Raw genomic sequence first — 17,107 nt, 5'->3', positions numbered from 1 at the left:
TAGAAAGCTGTGGAACAGGCGGAGGTCACCTTGAGAAAACACAAAGGCCTGTGACAGAGCCAGGACACACAATGTTAAAATAAACAAAAGAGAACACAGCTATGGAAACCCAACAACCCGGAGAAGGTGACCGGTAAAAGCCCACAGAAAGGGGCTTTCAACGGAAGTGGCGAGTCAATCATTTTATAAGGCAGTGAAGTGGTCAAGTAACCTAAACACAGAGACACAACCAATATCTGTGTCTCAGTCACCAAATACTCTGGATTGAGAAGCAGGAGTCCAACTGTATGTGTCAGGAGAAGGGGCAAGCATAAGCGCCCATTCTAGGAAGGGCTGATGTGCCAAGTATGGTGGCGCACACCTTTAATCCCAGCATTTGAGAGGCAGAGACAGGTAGATCTCTGATTTCAAGGCCAGCCTTGCCTATAGAGCAAGTTTCAGGACAGACATTGCCATATAGTGATATGAGACCCTGTCTCAAAAAGAAATTTTGATATAATGAAGATCAGAGTGGGGAAATAGCTGTAAAGACAGAGAGTCGGGGTGGTCCACCCAATGTCAGGAAGCCCTAGACTCTGTCTGTGTACTGATGGGAGAAGACGCTGGATCCAGAGAGGCAACTGCAGAATAGAAGTCTGAGACAAAGTGGTGGGTATAGGGTACAGGGAAAACCCTGAATATTTAACTCAAGGGGAGCTGCTTAAACATGGAGTAGTAGGGAAGTGGAGCCAGCAAGAGACAGCAAAGGAACTAGAGATGACCAGCTGGCATCTTCCCACACCAGCCAGCAAGATGTCACATAAAGGTGCCTGCCATCAAGACTGATGACTTAGCTTCAATCCCCTAGACAATAACTCGCTCCTGTAAAATGTCCTCCAACCAACACACCTTCCTCAAAGCATGTTCCTGCAGGCAAAACACGCGCTCACAAACGAAATACAAAAGTACGCTGCTCCTCAACTGTAGAGGATCACAGCGCCACCACAGCAGGAACCTGAAGAGAAACACTCCACCACTTCTGGGAGATCAGACTCAAGTCCACTTACAGAAAAGGATTGCTCATTGGAGGGCCAACGTCGTCGGGTCCATCTGCCATTAGGTCAAACAGGGGTCCCTTCTCCTCCACGCAGTTTGCAGAGATGCTGTCAGGATTGCAGCGTACCCACTGGTACCTGGCTCTCCGAGCAGGATAACCTGTCCGAACAAGGAACCCACAAGGTGGTAAGTATCTCTCATATTGGAAGGATTACACTCTGTCTCTAACAAGTTAAATGGATTCTTTCCTTTTTTTTCCCCTTCAAAACAGTGTGTCTCTAAATATCCCTGACTGTCCTGGAACTCACTCTGTAAATCAGGCTGGCCTCAGACTCAGAGATCCTCCTGCCTCTGCTTCCCAAGTTCACGTGCACAACCACTGCCTGGCTGATTTAAATTATTTTTTTTTAAATATTTATTTATTATGTATACAATATTCTGTTTGCGTGTCTGCCTGCAGGCCAGAAGAGGGCATCAGATCTCATTTCAGATGGTTGTGAGCCACCATGTGGTTGCTGGGAATTGAACTCAGGACCTTTGGAAGAGCAGGCAATGCTCTTAACCGCTGAGCCATCTCTCCAGCCCCTGATTTAAATTATTTTTATTTTTATTTCATTCATTTATTTATTTTGGTTTTTTGAGACAGGGTTTCTCTGTGTAACAGCCCTAGCTGTCCTGAAACTAGCTCTTGTAGATCAGGCTGGCCTTGAACTCACAGAGATCTGCCTGCCTCTGCCTCCCAAGTGCTGGGATTAAAGGTGTGCACCACCACTGCCTGGTCCTAATTTAAAATTGTTTAAACCTACATTTTATTGATTGACTTGGGGGAGGAGCATGTGTGTACTAAAGCACACAAGTGAAGATCAGAGGACAGTTTTTAGGAGCCGATTCTCTCCCATCATGTGGGTTTCAGGGATTTGACCCCGGTCATCAGGCTTAGCGCCATTACCCACTGTGGCGCCTTGACGGTCCCTATACAGAGACCAGAGCTTCTTGCCACCTCTTTTGGATTTTTTTGTTCTGTTTTGTATTTTTCGACAGCATCTCACACTGTAGCCAGGGCTGGCCTGGACATTCTATGTGAGCCAGGATGGCAGGAAACGTGTGGAGATCTGCCAGCCTCTGCCTCCCGACTGGCCTCAAATGTTTGGAGAGCAGGTGCACACCACCTTTGAAAGCCAGGAGACACACGCTTTCTGATGCGCTTTAATGAGGCTGGAGCTGGCGAGAAATACCACAGCACCTGTGAGTGGCTCATCTTCTCCCCATCCAAAGACAGCCTTTATGCAGCTCATAATCCACCCAGCAACAAGGAGCGCGCCTAGAACGCTCGCCAAGGAGGGGAAGTAGTTTGACAGCTCAGGGCGGAAGAGGAGGAAACATTTCAGAGACATGGCAAGGGGCCGCTTGTCACAGGATATGGATCAAAGGGTAATAGAAGTTCTGGAAGAAAGTATTGATAGCACAGGAAACCCATCATTATGGATGAGTTTGCTGGGAGTATAGCTCAGAATATGTGCTTAGTGTGCGCCAAACTCTTGGTTCTCTCCAGCCCCCCACAGTATCTCCAATGAATTTCTTTTCATTGTATGAGTGTGTGTGCCCTCTATAAGACCAACAGGTACTTTTAACTGATGAGCCATCTCTCCAGCTCAGGTCTCAAAAAAAATTTTTTTAAAGATCTGCTTATTCCAAAAAAAAAAAAGATTTGTTTTAATATAACACACACACACACACACAGTGTTCTGCCTGCAGGACAGAAGAGGGCACAGGATCTTACTACAGCTGGCTGTGAGCCACCATTGGGTGCTAGGTATTGAACTCAGGACCTCTGGAAGAGCAAGCAGCCAGTGCTCTTAACCTCTGAGCCATCTCTCCAGTCCCTTAAAACTTTAAGTAGTCCCTTAAAACTATAAGAATGAAGGGCTGGGCGGTGGTGGCACACACTTTTAATTTCAGCACTCGGGAGGCAGAGGCAGGAGAATCTCTGTGAGTTCGAGGCCAGCCTGGTCTATGGAGCAAGTTCCAAGACAGGCTCCAAAGCTACAGAGAAACCCTGTCTTGAGAAACAAAACAAAATAAGCAAACAAAAGGATGAAGGACAAGTAAATATCAGTAAAGTGGGAGAAAATACACAGGATTATGTTAGTAGAATCTGGCAAGTTTCAAACCGCATTTTCTAAACTGCTGTAATAAGCAACATTCCTCTGTGACATAAAAAAAAACATTTAAAAGACTCTAACATAGAGCTGGAGAGATGGCTCAGGGGCTAAGTCCTTACTGCTATTGCAGAGGATCCAGGTTCCGTTCCCAAAACCCCTATTAACTACCGTTGAAGGGGATCTGATGCCCTCTCGTGGCCTCCACAGGCATCAGGCGTGCACATTGTGCAAACTTACTTGTAGGCTAAAACCTCATAAACATTAAAAAAAAAAGACATGAAATTATGTTAAAAAGAAAATATAGGTTCCTGGAATGGTACCAGCACCATGGTCTCCAAATGCTGGACACCTGGATGAGGGCACAGCCTGGGTCCATTTCTGAGAGTAGACAGCTTGGAGGGAAACCCTGTCACCACTTAGAACCTCTCCGGTTTTCAGTTTACTAGGTTTCAAATGTGAATAACAATACAGTGATGAGCTCCTGATTCAAATAAGATGAAAGTTTGTAAAGCCAGCTAACACAAGCTTTTGCATACAGCCCATGTTGAATGCATTTTAATCCTTTTTTTCCTGAACCTCTTGATTTTTCTGAGCTAGCAGTCTTGTATCTGCAGAGCGGGGAAATGCAGCCTGTTGTCCAGCAGAGGGCAATGTCTTCCCACCTCAACTGCCTTTAGGCTAGCCTCTCCAATAAAAGCACCAACTCCATCTGAGGTTGAATGTTTCAGAAATATCGTTTCTCTTTTTTTGTTTCTTTTCTTCTTTAGCAGCCATAATTTTTGAGTTAAAAAAAAACGTAAAAACCAAGTACATATTAAAATATTATCACTGAACAGAATCAACATAAAAGATATGAATAGGATAATCTATTCTGTTTTAAACCAACTCTTCTATGTTTTGCGTATTTTGAGCTCACATGTTAATCTAGACTGCATAGTTCAAGTGTTCTGAAGCCACAGGGAGCTGCTGGCTACTGGATGGGACAGGGCAGTCCCCTCTGCCAGTAGCTGATGCCCTATCAAGTGGAGAAAATGTGAGCTTGAGGAAGTTCTACTGCAGAGCTAACTGAAGGTTTTTACTTCCCTTTCAGGGCTGAGATCAGACCCAGGGCCTCCACTGAGCAGCATCCCAGCCAACAACATCTTTCCGTTATCGGAAACAAAACAAAAACTAGAACTGTGGCAGAAGAGCAAAACAAGTCTCTGACCTGGAAAGATCCCTCCCAGAATTCAGACTACCTGGGAATCAGGAAGGCTTTCTAAAAGCTGACGCTGAGGGTTACACAATCTGCAGCCACGTCGTGTACGTCGGGGAGTGGGCTGTAGAGCATAGAAAGGGCATCTTACTAGAATTGCTTCAGGATCAATGAAAGGTAATGAAGGTAGCTCAGCTGGGAGAAGTCTTGCCTAGCATGCACTAAGCCCTGGGGTGCTCCCCCAGCCCTGCACAGAACAGATATGGTGGTGTAGATCTGGAATCCTAGCACTCGGGAAAAGTGGAAAGATGGCCACATGTCTGAGGCCAGGCTGGTCTACAAAGCAGGCTCAAAGTTAGCCAGGGATATGCGATGTGGTCTGTCTCAAGAAAACAAACAACAAATAAAGGCGGGGTGGAGGCTCAGCTACCAAAGGGCACCCTTTGTAAGCACAAGGGCTTGGGTTTTATCCTAAGAACCTACGTGTGAAGCCTGGCTGTCCATACTTTTAATCCCAGCAATGAGGAGGTAGAAAAAGGGAAATCCCTGGGGCTCACTGGCCAGCTGGTCTAACCTGATTGGTGAGCTCCAGGCCAATGAAAGACCCTGCCTCAAAGGAGATGGACAGTGTTCCTGAGGATGACACTGAGGTTGTCATGTGACCTCCATGTAGATGTGCAGGCTCACACAAATATGCACACACACACTTATAAGTAAACAAATAAGGAAATCAAAAGTAGAAATCGTCCCATTCTGAAATCCACCCAGTTTTTACTCTAATGAAATTAAAGGTCCATTAAAATAAAGAACAGTTACAGATAACAAATTCCTGACAGAGCTGTTCAGGGTGTGGGAGGCGGTGAAGATATTAGGATCTGGTTCTTGAAGTTCCAAGAGTATCTGGACTTTATCTTGCTGGAGAGACTGTAAATCTCTAATGATTATCACTATTTGTTTTGTTTTATTGTACTGAATGTTTGCGTCCCGGCCCAGGGAGCAAAATCAGCTCATCAAGTTTGGTGACCATGGTCTTTACTCGCTGGGCCACCTTGACAGCCATTTTTAAAAACTTTTTTACTAAAGTTTTTTTTCTTATAACTTATTTTGATCATATTCTTTTCTCCTCTCCACCTCCTTCTTCACCCAACTTCATGCGTGCTCTCTCTCTCTCTCTCTCTCTCTCTCTCTCTCTCTCTCTCGCTCGACACGGTCTTTCTATCTAGCCTTGGCTGGCCTGGAACTCACTACGTAGGCTAGGCTAGCCTCAAAATCATAAAGATCTACTTACCTCTGTTCCCCAAATGCTCAGAACAATGGTGTGGGCCACCATGCCCGGTCATTTTAGGTTTTGAGACAGAATCTCCCTTTATAGCTCAGGATAGCCAAGACCTTGCAATCCTGGCTCAGCCTCCAGGGTTCTGGGATTATAAGGATGCTCTACTGTGTGTGATAACCATAGCTCTCCAGATGAAACAGAGGCCTTTCATTTCTTCCTCAAAGGCCCCACTCACAGTGGACCTGCTGGTTGACATACAGTGCAGTCTAAGGGAGACACTCTTTCCTGCTGCCTTCACACCCTCTGCACGCACTCTCCCCAGCTCTGCTGATAGTTCTCACTCGATAGTTCTTGTGGGGAGACAAGCAGGGCAACAGCTCTCTCAAACAGGCCTTCTAGGCCTGGCGGTGGTGGCGCACGCCTTTAATCCCAGCACTTGAGAGGCAGAGGCAGGCGGATCTCTGTGAGTTCGAGACCAGCCTGGTCTACAGAGCTAGTGCCAGGACAGGCTCCAAAACCACAGATAAACCCTGTCTCGAAAAACCAAAAAAAAAAAAAAAAAAAAAAAAAAAAAAAAAAAACAGGCCTTCTATCTCTTCACGACCTGCCTACCACACCTCCCACCAGATGACAATTTACTAATTTTCCTTCCTTCCTTCCTTCCTCCCTCCCTTCCTTCCTTCCTTCCTTCCTTCCTTTTTTTTCTGCCTGTCTTGTTTTTTTGTTTGTTTGTTTTTTGTTTTTTTTTTCTTTTTTTGAGACAGGGTTCTCTCTATAGCCATAGCTGTCCTGGAACTTGCTCTGTAGACCAGGTCGGCCTTGAACTCACAGAGATCCACCTGCCTCTGGCTCCCGAGTGCTGAGATTAAAGGTGTGTGCCACCACTGCCAGGCTGTAATTTCTTATTCCTCATGGAAACTTGCCACAGATGCAAGAGAAGAACTTAAGCAGAAACTGTTCAAAGGGGAGGTCAAAACTGTCTAAAAAAGTGACTATTCTGATTCATCAAAAAATAAAAAAATGGTAGTCAAGTTCACACCTTTAATCCCAGCACTCAGGAGGTAGAGGCAGGCAAATCTCTGTGAGTTCGAGGCCAGCCTGGTCTATAAGAGCTAGTTCCAGGACAGCAAGGATGTTACTTAGAAAGCCTGTCTCAAAAACAAACAAACAAACAAACAAAACAAAATGGTAGCATTTAGGCAACTGCTATTATCTGCACTGGAGCTATTTCCTGCCGTCCTATCAACTACTCAAGAAAACCAAGCTTCCCTCTCTCTGGCACCATTTGACAGGCTATAAAAGGCTCCAAGTTTACTTTCAGTTCGCCCTCCCCTCTGCAGGAAACAGCAGAGGCTTCAGTGAAAGGAAAGGTTTTGTTTTAAATAAAGAATGGGAGAGAGAGACTCCGAAGTCTGATCTTGGAGCACTGGCTGATCAGTTCCCAGCACCTACACAGTGGCTCATAACTGCCCATTTCTTGGGGGCCCTGACACCCTTTTCTGGCCTTCCTGGGCACCGGGCATGCACCTGATGCACAGACAAATATGCAGGAAAATCCCTTTTGTGCATAAATAAAATACTAAAAAAAAAAATTAAAGAACATGTCTGATCCTCGAGTTGTCTAGAAGCTTAATTCTAACCTTGAAACTGAATGACGTGTGAGCTCACTGTAACAGACCTTGGGCAAAGCTCACACATATTTGTCAAGGGGCTGACGTAAGGAGCAAGGGAGGCAGCGGCTCTCAGGTCCACTCCGTTCTTTTGCTGTCATAATTCCTCCTGACGTGGACGTGACGGTCGTTACTGGGCAGTGATTGTGAAATCACCTTCCCAGCAGCTGTGCCCACAAGTGGACACGAATATTGTTACTTTGAGTGTTGGAGATCTAGCCCGAGCCCCTGGCCACGCCTGCTCAGGTTTCATTTGCCCCTCTGTGAGTATTCTGTTTTAAGACAGGGTCTCGTGTGACCCAGGGCTCAGTACTAGCTGAGGATGACCTTTCAACTCCTGATCCTCTTGCCTCCACCTCCTGAGTGTTTATGGGCATTAAAAACAAAACAAAACAAAGCTAGGAGTCACCGGCTTCATTAATGAAGCCCTGAAAAAGACATTAAATAGATTATCCATCTGTTTTTTGTTGTTGTTCTGGTTTTTTGCTTTGTGTGTTTGTTTTTCAAGACAGAGCTTCTCTGTGTAGCATTAGCTGTCCTGGAACTTGATCCAGGACCAGCAGACCAGCTAGATATGAACCGGGCTAGACCGGCTGACCTCAGTTTCACAGGGATATGCCTGCCTCTGCCTCCTGAGTGCTGAGACTAAAGGTTTGTGCCACCACTGCCCCACAATCGTCTGTTCTTTTTTTTTTTTAAAGACTTATTTACTTATTGTGCATACAGTGTTCTGTCTGCAGATATACCTGCAGGTCAGAAGAGGGCACCAGATCTCATTACAGATGATTGCAAGACACCCTATGGTTGCTGGGAATTGAACTCAGGACCTTTGGAGAACAGCCGGTGCCCTTAACCACTGAGCCACATCTCTAGCCCAGCAACCATCTGTTCTTATCATCCACACCCATCACCAAGTTCCCGTGTACTTGGCACAGTATTTTACATCATGGTTTTCACTGAATTTGGGGAAATAAAGTAATGTTACAGGGCTTATTTATGTAGGATTCGCTTCATGTGAAGTGCCTCCAATGCTGACAATATTTGGACATGGCCACTGCAGATGAAGTTAAAATGAGATCATTAGGTTGGCCCTCATCCAATGTGACTGGTATCCTTCAAAGAAGAGGATAATGGGGTGTGTGGAGGCGGGGCCTGTGTGAAGACATGGGCACCCATATGAGTTAAAGAGAAAGGTGTCAGAATGAAGCCAACACTGCCAACACTGGGAACTTGATTTAAGACTCTGGTACTGTGAGAAAAATAAATTCCTGTTGTTTAAGCTTGCCAGCGTATGGTGTTTTGTTTCGGCAATCTAAGAAAACCAATACAAGAAAAAATCCTAAGATCAAGAAGTAAAAAGCCGCGGCTAGAGAGATGGCTCAGCGGTTAAGAGCATTGCCTGCTTTTCCAAAGGTCCTGAGTTCAATTCCCAGCAACCACATGGTGGCTCACAACCATCTGTAATGAGATCTGATGCCCTCTTCTGACCTTCAGGCAGACACACAAGACAGAATATTGTATACTAAATAAATAAATAAACAAATAAATAAATATTAAAAAAAAAAAGAAGTGAAAAGCCTGGTGCGTTTGGCCGTTCAAACCAGAAAGCTACAGACACTCTGGTCCTCAAATATCTTTTTAAAGATAAGGAGAAGGCTGGGCTGCCATTGCACCGGTAGAGAGTTGGTGTAGCATCCACAGGGGCCTGGGTTTGGTTCCCAGCACTCCACAAACTGGGCATGGTAGCTCACGTATGTAAGTCCAGCACTTGGGAAGGAGAATCAGAAGTTGAAGACCATCCTCAGCTACTAATGAGTTCAAGGTCAGCCTGGGCTAAGTGATTGCAGGCCCTGTGTCATTTAAAAAAAAAAAAAGACGGAGAAGGAGTGAGTGCTGTTGAATCATACCTGGCACCGCAGAGAGGTATGACAAGTGACGTCACAGCTGTTCTGCAGCCCTGTGTGTCACTAACTCATGGCCAAGCACCCATTTCCGTTCCTGTTCAGATATGAGTGTAAGACGTTGAGCCAAGAGCACCTTGGAAACACCCTAGATTTTTGGTTCATTCATTTTCTCCTTTATTTGCTTCCCTGTCCAGCTGAGAGCTAAATCAACAAGCCGGAAACATACGTGACAGCTCTGCCCACACCTACACCTTCTCTGGGTCTTATAATTTTTGAGACAGGGTCTCACTGTGAAGCTTTGTCTCCTCCGGAACTAGGTGGACAGGGCTGGCCTCGCCTCTGGAGTGCTGGGTAAGCGCCACCTACCCGGTTCCTTCTCCATTTCTTGCTAATGATGAAATATGCAAGGTTTTGTGTTCCGTTTAGCTTTACCATCAGCGTCAGCGTGGACTGTGACATTTCTGGGAACTTCTGCAACCGAAAGGCTTACATACACGTCTCTGGTAAGAGACTCACCCATGGCCAACTGGTCTCCCGTGTGACACAAATTCTGTCCTCCCAGAGCATGAGGTTACTGGGAAACTCATCGCATCAAGCCAAAGGTTTTCCCCTAAAAGATCTGAGTAAACTTGTTCTCTGTGTCAAACAGAGACCCAGGACTCTACCTCAGTGGTGGAGGAGTTACCATTGCATGAGGCCCTGGGTTCAATGGCCAGCACCACCAAGCTGCATAAATAGAAACAAGCTTCAGCAAGGTCACTTCCTGTATCCCTCCAACGTTACCACAGCCCAGATAAAAATGAGCTTTTAAACTTCCACTACATGAGGGATTCCCGAGGGTACCTGTGAGACTTCACTTCAGCCGGCAGAAAGAACAGGATAGCTAGGAGTCACTTCGAAGAAACAACCCCAGGCCGTGTACGCTGCTGTGACTCAACATTTCCTTTACCAAATGAGGGAATTTTCTGGTTTTCAGTCATAAATGCTGCTGCCTGTTTACCAGGCTATAAGCTCCCCTCATTTAGAAAGTTTCCGTATACATCAACAGAGAACAATTTGTAGATTTTTCCCCTTATAAACTTTTCATTGCATCTTCTTAGTCAAGAGAAGTTTTAGGGTGGCTAAGTGGGACTAAACAACCCTACATGATAACCAAACTTAAGGAGGGGTGACCAAATAGACTATTTTCTGAACAAGAGTGCCAACGCTAACATGCTTTGGGCTGTTCTCAAAATATATCTTTGGGTTAGGATTAGCGATGCCTAGCCCAAACTGAATGTTCAAGATGAACGGAACTAAAGAAGAAAAGAGAGTAGCTAAATTTATCTCAATTTAAAGAAGAAAGAAACAAACCTCGCCCACTGTTAAAAATAACAGTGCCGTCAGGATGCTTTCTAACTCAGAGCCCAGCATGGCCACACACACCTGTTATCCGAGCACTTGGGAGGTGAAGGCAAAAGTATCAGGAATTCGGGGTCATCTTCAGCTGTATAGCAAGCTGAAGGCCATCTTACATTACATGAGACCCTACCGCAACATGAAGCAAAGATGGAATTCTGGCAGACAACTTGGGGATAGGTGATACTCTAAAACATTCCAAGATCAGTCATTTGGGTAATTTTCTTGAGTTCTTTAAATGAATAAACCAACATCTTCACCCAAAAATAAGAGCACTTTTCAGCTACTGGGCTAGGTTTCTTGCCTTAGAGTTTAATTTATTTTTTATGTATTGATTTATTTATTTTAGAGCAAACTCAAGTGAACTCACACTAGGGAGTTCAGCTTCCTCAAATCCCACAACAGGGCACTCCATACCTGCAGATGGAGACCATCCCTCATGCAGATGCTGAGGTTTTCACAGCAGAGGATGGAGGATGGGGGCAGGAAGGATCCTGGGTCTTACCTTGAACCGAAGATCCCCAAACCAGGATGAAGGAGAGAACCAGGAGAAGCCTGCTGCCCATGGGAACCTGCCGCATCCTGCCCAGTTCAGCCCCACACGCCAGCCTCTCGATCACCAAATGCTGCAGGGTGCTCTCTCCGTCCCTTTTAGAAAGAGGTTCCAAAACCTCAGACCCTGCCCAAGAACACACGTCACGGTTTCCTGAACAAATAGAAAGAGATCTACATCAGCACCCAGAAAGAAGAAGAAAAAAGAAAACTGCAAAAAAAAAAAAAAACAACTATTCATACCCATGATGAAACACCAGACTCTCCCCGAAGCTTTTGTTTTTGTTTTTCAAAGAGTTATGCTGTCATTAGTATGCTAATTCTTTTCTTATTTTTAACAAAAAGTTTTTCCCATCAAAAAAGCTGAATCAGCATTCAGAACACCCTTTTCCCTTCCTTTCTTCAGGTACTGATCTAAACAGCCGAGGACTGAGGCTGGCAGGTCAGGGAGCTCGGTGTGACAAGCTCATCCCACATCGCACATCAAAGAGAAGCAGAAGCCTAGCTTAAGGAGCCGGCTCCAGCAGGCAACTTTCCACGCTGGGATCTCACCCACCAGCAATGAGTGGCCCCGGTTCACACACATTTTTTGCTTGGAGTCAGTATTTTCACGGGATCCTTGGCTTTCCCTCTACCTCACAAATAGGTGAAGACTTTGGGTTTAAAAATAAAAGGTAGCCGGGCAGTGGTGGCACACACCTTTAATTCCAGCACTTGGGAGGCAGAAGCAAATGGATCTCTGTGAGTTCGAGGCCAGCCTGGTCTACAGAGTTCAGGATGGCCAGGGCAGTTACACAGAGAAACCCAGTCTCCAAAACAAAACAAAACAATTAATCAAGATAAAAGATAAAACAAACAAACAAAACAAAACCTTAGCATTCCTCTGTCCCTTTACCTCACCTGCTTCCCCGGGGTCGATTCCATTTATGTTTTCATCTTTTCTCCTGTTTTATGGCTGTTTTGTTTTCTATATTTGTTGAAATTATTTTTTTATATCTTCCAGGTCAAAAGTGAGGAACAAGGGCAGGTTCCCCTTTCAGAGGGTTATGGGATGTAAAAACACATACTCCTGTACATAAAGGACTAGCCAGAGAGGGAGAGAGGAAGAGGGAGAGAGAGAGAGAGAGAGAGAGAGTGAGAGAGAGCGCGCCTGGGAGAGTGGGGGCCGCTGCGGCTCTGAGGGTGGTTTATGCTATACTGTAATTGAGGCAGCTTTCTCCCTCTTGGCTCTGAAGGGTCCACCACCCTCCATTTCAGGGGTGCTTTTCCTAGGCTGCTCAGATTCTTGCCTGCTTTTCCATTTCATGCTCCCACCCCTTGGCCATGACTTGAAGGGAGGGAGGAGTTTCCCTTCCCTTGTTCAGGGTTTCCTGCCGATTCCTTACCATTTCCTGCTAAGGACAGGCCTCAGAGGCAAGAGCTCAGGAGCCCCGGTAGAGATAATAGTATGTAACTGAGTCTCCTCCGGAGCCTCTCAGAGCCAGGGAATCCTCAACCGTAGGAACCAACTCGCACACAGACCCACACAGCCTGGTGTGGAGTATTAGTATCTGGTGGAACTTCAGCCCACTCTCTTTGGCCCCTTTTCATCCTAACCTTCAGTTAACCCTCCGATAACAAAACAAAAGACCCTGTTAATAGCTTCAGTAGGCTTTCCACAGCACCTCAGAGACTTTAGAAACAGTGATGGTTAGTATAGTCAATTTCACAGCACCCGTGTTCACATGGGAAGAGGGTCTCAGTGAGAGATTGCCAGATCAGGCTGGCCATGGAGGGAGGCTGGCCAAGGGGGTGCCTGTGAGGGATTGTCTTGATTTTGATCTTATTTGATGTGGGAAGACCCAGCCCATGGCAGGCAGCACCATGCCCTGGCTTAGGAAACAGGAAGGTCAAGTAAGAGAAGAGAAAGCTACCATGCGTTTGTTCCTCTTGTTCTGCTTTGCCGACATGGTACACTAGCTGCTTCAGCTTCACGCTGCCTTGACACCCTCACAGTGATGGACTGGAAGTGTGAGCTGAAACGACCCCTTTCTTCCCTAAATGGCTTTTGTTGTTGCTGTTGTTTTTGTCTTTCCGAGACAGGGTTTCTCTGTAGCTTTGGAGCCAGTCCTGGAACTCACTCTAGAGACCAGGCTGACCTTGAACTCACAGAGATTCTTGCCTCTACCTCTACTGCTGGGATTAAAGGCATGAACCACCACCGCCCAACCTAAATGACTTTTTAATCAGGGTATTTTATCCCAGCAACAGAAATAAAACCTGAAGAAAGAGAAATTGTACCTGAAAATAATAATTGGGGCATGTTCTCACTTGGAAACTGCCCCGCCCCCAGTCTCTGGGTTATGGGTATATTATTTCCTTCCTTCCTTCCTTATATATGTATTGAGACAGGGTCTCATGTATCCCCAGCTAGCCTTGAACTTGTCATGTAGCCAAGGAATCTTTTGAGCTCCCAAGCCTCCTCCCACTACCTCCCAAATCTGGAGACTCCCAAGTCTCTAATCCCCTCTGTTCACACTGTGGGTGTCAGTGGCCAGACCCATTCTAGAACACAAGCACCTGAAACCACACTCCAGAGACAGATGAGCAAAGAGGAAATAAGATTGGTGTGCGTGTGCAAAAGGGAAGTCTCCCTGCTAGCCGTTATGGCTTAGGGGTATCTGCTAAACATTTCCATCCAGGATAATCAAAGACAAATTTGCTCTCAATAACCCGAGGCTGGTTATTTAGTGCTGGGCATGGCACTGGCTTGATCATTGCCGAAGTGGACTACACTGTTCTCCCTGACAGCGTGTGTTGAGAATTTCCGAAAGACGTTTGTTAAAGATCTTTTCCCACTAGGCTGCCTTAGTGGGAAAGTCCCTCCTGACTTTCTGATTTTAGCTGTATGTTTGTTTTTGAGATGAGGTCTCCATACACAGCCCAAGCTGGAATCCACTGGATTCACTACGTAGCCAAGGCTGACCTCAAACTCTCCACAATCCTGCTGCCTCCCCCTCCCAAGCGATGGGATTACAGGTGTGCACACCATGCCCAACTCTTAAATCCATTAATTACTTCTTTTGGGAAAAAAAAAACTCATGGGAAAATGTAAATAACTGTTACCTTGAATCTAGAAGAATTTGAAATATCGGTTTCGCATGTAAGAGGCAGAGGCAAGGAAGACCATGATTTCAGTCAACTCGAGGCTGGCCTGGGCTGCCTGAGACACTGGCCTCAAAAGCAGAAAGGACAAAGGAACAAATAAGAATCCATGCCAACTCTAAAGTTACTGAGCTTTAAAAGGCTAAACAGTGCCACGCTCGAGTCAGGTGCTGAGTATCACTGACGTGAGTGTCAGGGAACAGGGGATATGGTGATTCTCTTAGGAGTCCTTTCACTTATCAATAATATAATATAATATAATATAATATAGGAAGAAAATATCTCAGGGAGACACTCAGGCAGAAGGGAGCAGAAGTAGATCCTTTGAAACGAAGGGTTTGAAAGTTGGTCTAGCATGGTAGCCGATGACCACAACCCCAGCCTTTGGAAATAGAGGCAGGGGAACCAAGAGTTTAGAGCCAGCCAGATGTGGCGGTGCACACCTTTGATCCCTGCACTTGGGGGGCAGTAGCAGGAGGACCTCTGTGAGTTCAAGGCCAGCCTGGTCTACACAGCAAGCTCCAGGACAGCCAGGGCTATGTAGAGAGACCCTGTTTCGAAAAACAAAAACGAATTTGGGGTCATCCTGAATTACCTGAGATCCTGATTCAAAGGAGCCCTTATTTGACTTCAAAGCTCCTAATCCTTTTCCTATACACACTGTCAAGGTAGTCTGCAATTACTGTTGTGTGTCACTAATTATCTTTTCTAACTGAAAATCTGTTAGTGATTACTAGGAAAAGGTCAGTAGTTAGAGATTTTCAAGGAAGAACTTGAAAGGTAAATCCCTTGTCGCCTCCTACCCCAGAGATTGGCAATCCAGAACTGCCCATAGCGCCCAGCACACTGGGTCCATTTTCATCACTTTTTATTGCCTTTCTTCATACTCGGTGGCACTATGTGGCCCCACTGATAGACTGCAGATGCCAGCCAGTCCTGCTCCTCATTCAGACACACTACCTGCAGATTCTAAGCTTCCTCTGGAATAAGCAATCCACCAAAGTTCAAGTCCTCAACTCAGTGACTGGCCTCATTACATAGCGGGCTGAGCTCAGGGAGATCCACCTGCCTCTGCTCTGATTAATGGCATGCACCACCACATCCCGTCTTTTACCGCCTTTGAGGCAGGGTCTCTGGTAGCTCAGGCAGGCCTTGAACTCACTATGTATCTGAGAATGACCCTGAACTCCTGGTTCTCCTGCCTCGACTTGGTGTGTGCCAACCATACCCTGCTTTCTCCGTAACGCAACACTGGCTAGGCTTCACAATCCAGCCTCACTCCCGCTTCCTTTTCTGCCCAAAAGAACCCCAAAGGAAGCTTACAGTCCCTGGCATTGTAGTAAAGTTGACAGTCATGGAGGAAGAAGGAAGCACTTGCTCCTTAATGTGTGACCGCAGAACATTAAGCAGCTCTTCAACGGCCTTTTCATTTCCATCTCCAGGGGCTGACCGCATTGACCAATGAAATTACTACACTTCGGTTGGTTCTTATTTCATGCTGGACTCTAGCACCCCCCCCCACTTTTGTCTTCATTGCAAACATGAAAAAGGAACAAAGAGACTCAGTGAAATGCTACTTGGAAATTTAAAGGTTTTGGGGGCTAGAGATGTAGCCCTGATAACAATAGAGTGTCTGCCTAGCATGCAAGGGGTCCTTGGTTCAACCCTCAGCAATTCACACACCAAAAATCTAGGAAGTAGCCTGTCTCTTTGATGGCAGCCAAGATTTGAACTTGCTGGCCTCTCTGTTCCAGCTTCAGCCTCCTGAGTGCTAGGATTCAAGGTGTGCGGCACCATGCTTGGCTCATGGTAAATTAAAACTTAAGGCCCATTAAACAATAAAGGAATATAAAACCCGGCTGCTTCTGATTAGTAATGAAATGATGTATGTTTTGCTGACCCTTCTTTGATTTTTATTACCCCTCCCAAACACTTAAGTTTGCAGATGATGGCCTTAGCATACCTCTGCTTCCACCCTCCCACCCCAAGACACTGGACAAACTCAGCCTGCGTAATTTTAATCTCACGTGTTCTAGTCTTGGCTTCAGAGCGGCTGCTGTTACTGTGGGACAGGGTTCCAGGTAACTAATACTAACCTTGAACTAGCTGTGTGGCCAAGGCTGACATTGAACACCTAATCTTCCTGAGAACTGGAAGTTTGTATGGCTGCACCCAGCTTCATGCCAGGTTTTGACTGTTACACAATTCGGGCTCCTTTAGCTACTGATCTAAAAAGGTTAACGGTTTTCCAGGCAAGGTTTCCTATGCGCGCTATCACAATTGCTTTGAGAAGAGCTGGGTTACAGCCCCACCCCAGGGCTAGGGATGACCCTAGGGTCTCACGCGCTCTAGGAAGGCTCCGTTCTACCCAATCTACTCCCGATCCTGCTGTCATCTGACATAACACTCAAGAAAATTCTTCTTTCTCTCTCTCACATGGACGTGTGTGGGTATGTGGGGGGGGGGTATTCACACACGTGTGCACCAGTGTGAGGAGGCTCCAGACTGACATCAAGAGTCTTCCTTGATTGCTCTCCAGCTCCAGATCTCTTTTTGGGGAGAATTCGAGACAGGGTTTCTCTCTGTGTAGCCCTGGCTGTCCTGGAACTCACTCTGTAGACCAGGCGGGCCTCACACTCACAGAGATCCACCTGCCTCTGTCTTCTGAGTTCTGGAGTCCAGAGCAAGGACTTTAACCACTGAACCATCTCCTTAGACCCAGAAAGTTGCTTTTTTTTTTTTAAAGAAAAGATTATTTATTTTTATTTTTT

The 17,107-nt window shown here is 46.0% G+C and overlaps 1 protein-coding gene across 1 annotated transcript in view; it reads right to left on the bottom strand.

The window, feature by feature from the left end:
* The window catches only part of Srgn (serglycin), a 36,158-nt gene that overhangs the window by 2,643 nt on the left and 16,408 nt on the right, over positions 1–17,107 (bottom strand). Inside the window, exons 2-3 of the mRNA XM_050142275.1 lie at positions 11,146–11,346; positions 1,047–1,194 (exon numbers count right to left, since the gene is read on the bottom strand). Of these exons, the coding sequence (XP_049998232.1) occupies positions 1,047–1,194; positions 11,146–11,221 (224 nt within the window). The 5' untranslated portion in view covers positions 11,222–11,346. The remainder of the gene's footprint in view (positions 1–1,046; positions 1,195–11,145; positions 11,347–17,107) is intronic.

The sequence above is a fragment of the Alexandromys fortis genome, unplaced genomic scaffold (genome assembly GCF_014885135.2).
Source record: "Alexandromys fortis isolate MF-2015 unplaced genomic scaffold, M_Fortis_MF-2015_v1.1 scaffold_9, whole genome shotgun sequence".
In the NCBI taxonomy this organism is placed as follows: domain Eukaryota; kingdom Metazoa; phylum Chordata; class Mammalia; order Rodentia; family Cricetidae; genus Alexandromys; species Alexandromys fortis.
Note: the sequence above shows the minus strand (reverse complement) of the source record. Positions and strands in the feature narration are given on the sequence as shown.